Source organism: Montipora capricornis, chromosome 7, assembly GCF_036669925.1.
Source record: "Montipora capricornis isolate CH-2021 chromosome 7, ASM3666992v2, whole genome shotgun sequence".
NCBI lineage: Eukaryota > Metazoa > Cnidaria > Anthozoa > Scleractinia > Acroporidae > Montipora > Montipora capricornis.
This window is the reverse complement of record NC_090889.1, coordinates 14,157,560-14,162,559: the sequence shown is the minus strand read 5'-3', so window position 1 is coordinate 14,162,559 and position 5,000 is coordinate 14,157,560. Positions and strand designations below refer to the sequence as shown.

Genomic DNA, 5,000 nt, shown 5'->3' with positions numbered 1-5,000 from the left:
TATTACTAGGGAATCACCTTAAAGTGCGAACGTCGCAGAAAGGATACTTCCGTTTGTTGTTTGCCTTGCTGAAAATCACATATCTCAAGGCCGGTACGGGCATCTCCGACTCTGCAATCTCAAGTTTTACCTTGAAGCGGGATTCTATGCATCTAGAAGTTCGATAAACTAAGCCCTTAAATGAGGGGAGATTTTCAAGATCCGTATTTATTACTCTAAGAGGCTTTTCTTTTGTCAGAACTGTCCGGCCAGACCCGTCAGTTTGCAAAGAAAATGCAACAATTTAAGGAACAATTGTATGATAATCCCTCGCATTCTTTTGGACGAGCATATATCATCCTCGAATTGTGTTACTTTGAAGGCATTCTAGAGTTAGTTAGTCCTTCCAAATGCCGAGTCTGGCCGGTCAGTTCTGTCAAATGGAAAGTGTCCTAAGACGAATACATCCCAGGGTTTAATTGCAAGCAAAAACAAAGCCAACATACCCTGCCTGTCAATAGTAAAAGCTCCTTCAGTGTTACCAGACCTTATGGCATAAAGCATAATCTCATTGTTTTTCAGATCAGCGTCTGTAGCAGTAACTTGAACTATGCTCTGATTAAATTCTAAGTTCTCACGAACGGTAACATTATACTCTGCGGGAACAAACTCTGGGCAGTTATCATCTACGTCAATGACATTAATGGTGACGTCACCCGATGACGTCAGCTGTGGATACCCTTGGTCACTAACGCATATTTTCAATGAGTAGCGATCCTGTTTTTCACGATCTAATGTCTTTTGTGCTTTTATTTCACCAGTGAAAGGATTTAACGAGAATACATCCGAATATGCATTGGTCGTCAAGTTGAACACAAGTTGAGCGTTGGTTCCTATGTCAGCATCCGTTGCCATAACGCGCATGACCAAAGCTCCGATTGGTGAGTTCTCTAAGATACCACCCTTGAGAGAAGTCCCATTAAATTGCGGTCTGTTGTCATTTACATCGAGCACTTTGATCGCTACTTGTACGGATGACGTCACTGGTGGGCTTCCCAAGTCGCTTGCTACAACGGTCAAGGTATACGAATCACGTGTTTCGCGGTCCAATGGCTTGGACAATGATATCACACCTAGAGAAGATAAAAAATGAACTAAGCAGTCTGCAAATTCGAATACACTTCCCGTTGCAATCTCATTCTAGACAACTAGCTTTTCTCTCTTCAATTCATCCCCTAGAAATTCGCATCGATCCCCTCCTGTTGTAAATACGTAAATTTACAACAAGCAAGCATCTATATTCCTCTGTACCTTATTACAAACTGTGCCTTATGAATAGTTTACAATGTAACCTGTTCAGTGTGTTATCATCACTTCCGGCGGAAATACGATAACCTGCATTCATCAATATGTTAGTGTTACTGAATAGTTTACAATGGATGCTAACCGGTTTGGTTGCCGATCACAAAAGTGCTTTCATCATTTCCGGCGAAAATACGATAAACTACCATTCCACTGAGGCCGGTATCAGGATCAACAGCAAGCACTTCCTCCACAGCACTCCCGGTTGAAACATCTTCTGGAACATTAACAGCATAAGAAGACTGCGAAAACGAAGGTGCGTTGTCATTCACATCTGATACAGTTATGTGAATTAAAACCGGCATCGAGCTAAGCTGTGGATGTCCATGATCTGTGGCCATGCAGATCAGTACATAATTTGAGGTATTTTCCCGGTCGAGCTTCTTGTTAGTGGTTATCAAACCTGTGTCGTGTGAGATAACAAAAGCAGACATATCATTGCCGAAGTTGATACTGTATGATATTATCGCGTTCTTGCCAAAATCTGCATCGGTTGCACGGATTGCTGTTACACGGGAAGAGACACCTATGTCTTCTGGGATCGTGGCTTGTAGAGTAGAGACGTTAAACTTCGGAGGATTATCATTCGTGTCTGTGACGTCAACTGTTACTGTGGCAACGTCTGATAATGCGGGCTCACCGCCATCGGTGACCTTCACTTGAAGGACGTATCTGTCAATCGATTCTCGATCCAGGACATCGGCTGTGGTGATTACACCAGAGGTAAAATCGACACTAAATGCGTCCATTTGGTTGCCTGGCAATACGGATTCAATGGAGAAAGTCAGCTGACCAAAAGGATCCAGATCTGAAGCGAAGATTGTTGTAACAGAAGTCAAAACAGGAGAATTTTCCGGTACGCTGGCGGAGAATGTAGACTGATTAAATACCGGATTGTTATCATTTTCATTAATTACATGAATAGCCACACTCGCAGTGGTCGTAAATTTCGAATCTGATGCGGAGACGGTTAAGTCAAACCTCGGTGTCAGCTCAAAGTCTATTGAGGTAGTGGTGTTGATCCAGCCAGTTACAGGATTGATAATGAAGTAAGATTTGGAATTTCCCCCGGTGATACTATACGTTATTACTGCATTGCTTCCTATGTCATTGTCGTTTGCTTTTACTTGTAACACTGGCCTGGGATCCAAATTCTCTTTGATGCTTCCTAAGGATGGAACAAAAGACGACAGAAAACATCTTTAGCGCACTCAAATAACCGACATCATATTACTGTCTCTTTAACCCCATCGCCCCTAAACCTGACTCCATGTATTTACCAGTAAAATCTCCTGACGTTAGGTAGAGCGAAATCTATAAATAGACTTAACTGATTAAAGTGTGATCTGAAGTGCTAAGTATCTACCCCATTTGAACCACGTGAGCGTTAGCCCTACTAATGGAATGGGCCCTCACAAGGACAGAGAAAAACTCTGACCACGGTGGGAATTGAACCCACAAAGTTCGGGTTCGATCACCGCTGCTCTACCGACTGAGCTACATGGGAGCAGGCCGTGGGAACTGAAGATGTTAAAGTCACGGCAATGAACATGCAAAAGACCGCTCCTAACATAGAGAGGGTGAAATGCTTTTTTGAATCAATATTAATAACAATGAACTCATATCAAGTCGTAGGTTGGTTTTTGAGGAGAGGGGACAACTGGAGTACCCGGAAAAAAACTTCTCGAGGGAGGAGAAGTACACCAACAAGCTCAACCCACGTATGACGCCAAGTTTGAGAGTTGAACCCGTAAGGCCACTTTGGTGGAAGGCGTCTGCTCTCACCACTGTGCCATTCCTGTTCCTCAGGCTTCGATAGCAAGTTTCTTCCTTAAATGCCATGATCTTTCGCTCATAAAATCAAATACGTGCATTTCTTACAAATATTCTTTATCATAAATAGCCACGTAAAGTTTTATGTACTTACCACGGAAGACTTTCGCGTCGAATTTTGGAGGGTTATCATTTTCGTCTTGGACAATCACATAGAATTCCTGTTTAGTATTCATCGCCGGGTTTCCCTTATCTTCTGCCATTATTGTCAGTTTGTAACTTGCTTTAGTTTCTCGGTCAATACTTCCATTTACTGTTATTTGACCGGATATCGGGTCTATATGGAAGGCATTGTTATCATCCCCTTTTAAGAGGGAAAATCGCACCTCGCCATTTTTGCCGAAATCTTCGTCAGTTGCAGAAACAGACCCAACAATGGTACCTGGTTTTGCATTCTCCACGACGCTAAAGTTCGCCACGTTAACGAATTTAGGACTGTTGTCATTTTCATCTAAGACAGTGAAATTAACACGAACAGAAGCTTCTCTTTGATTGGACACTGCGTTGTCTGTGGCTCTGACGTATAAGCTATATGCATCAAATGCTTCTCTGTCCAAATTTTTGTTTACGGCGATAATGCCAGAGCCGTTGTTAATCACAAAAGCATTGTTTGTGTTCCCGGAAAGAATGGAGAAAGTTACCCGACCATTTTCAGCGGCATCTGGGTCTGTGGCGGAAATGTGCAATACGTTTGTCATTATAGCAGTGTTTTCCAAAACAGACGCTTTATAGAAGGGCGACGAGAATCGCGGCGCGTTGTCGTTTTCATCTAGTACCGTTACCGTGACAACAACGGTCGAGGAGAGAGATGGGGTCCCGTGATCCTCAGCGGTCACAACGAGGAGGTAAGACGCCGAATGTTCACGGTCTAAGCTCGCAGATGTTGTCAAAGATCCCGTATTGGAGTCAATTGTAAATTGACTGATATCACCAGATGTTATTTTGTAGCTGATCAGGGCGTTGACACCTTTGTCTTTGTCTGTGGCAACAACATTGGCAACCAACTGGCCTGTTGAAAATAATAGTATTATTATTTAAAAAAAACCCATTTAATTATTAATAAACCATCTTCTCAAGAATTCCTACGAAAATTAAGCATCAACTCCATACTCATACGCCTTGTGTATTAATTTGCCAGGGGTTTGACGAACTGTTTCATGGCGGAAAAAGGAGCAGTGTATTTCAAATTCATAATCGACAAGAGGGAAGCATTCACAAGGTAAATAATAGAGAAGAAAATGTGAAGAGCAATAATTTCCAAAAAAAAAAAACTGAAGCAGTGAAGTGAGGGCTTTCTTTTCATCAATATTAGAGAGCTTAAACACACGACGTTTTTGAGTCGCGGCAGGCAACTGGAAGTGAGCTATTTTCCCTTTTAATTTGCCTTCACACAAACATATTTATATTGAAAAGTATCTGTTGATTGTTGGTGACGATTACCTTAAAAATATGGGGGACACTAATGTCCTGGCCATGGCATGCGGAATGTTCTCTTCCGGTTGCCGCCGGCGTCTCAAAAATGTCGCGTGCATAAAACTCGATAATAGAGGGCCAAAGCTTGAGACGTAAGCTTTCGAATGTCTTTAAAGGTCTCTGTTACAAACCTAGGAAGGCTTATCAGGCCGGCGCTTATCTCCGGTTTCCGTATCATGAAGTGACTAGGAGTATTTCTACTCCCCCCTGGATGGGATGCTAGTCCATCGCAGGGTTACCCCTAGCATTTCGCCGGTGGAAAGAGGCACCGTGAGGGTAAAGTGTCTTGCCCAAGAACACAACACAATGTCCCCGGCCAGGACCCGAACCCGGACCACTCGATCCGGAGTCGA

The 5,000-nt window shown here is 43.0% G+C and overlaps 1 protein-coding gene across 1 annotated transcript in view; it reads right to left on the bottom strand.

The window, feature by feature from the left end:
- The window catches only part of LOC138058234 (protocadherin Fat 4-like), a 78,261-nt gene that overhangs the window by 5,228 nt on the left and 68,033 nt on the right, over positions 1-5,000 (bottom strand). Inside the window, exons 20-22 of the mRNA XM_068904131.1 lie at positions 3,269-4,183; positions 1,427-2,509; positions 486-1,112 (exon numbers count right to left, since the gene is read on the bottom strand). Of these exons, the coding sequence (XP_068760232.1) occupies positions 486-1,112; positions 1,427-2,509; positions 3,269-4,183 (2,625 nt within the window). The remainder of the gene's footprint in view (positions 1-485; positions 1,113-1,426; positions 2,510-3,268; positions 4,184-5,000) is intronic.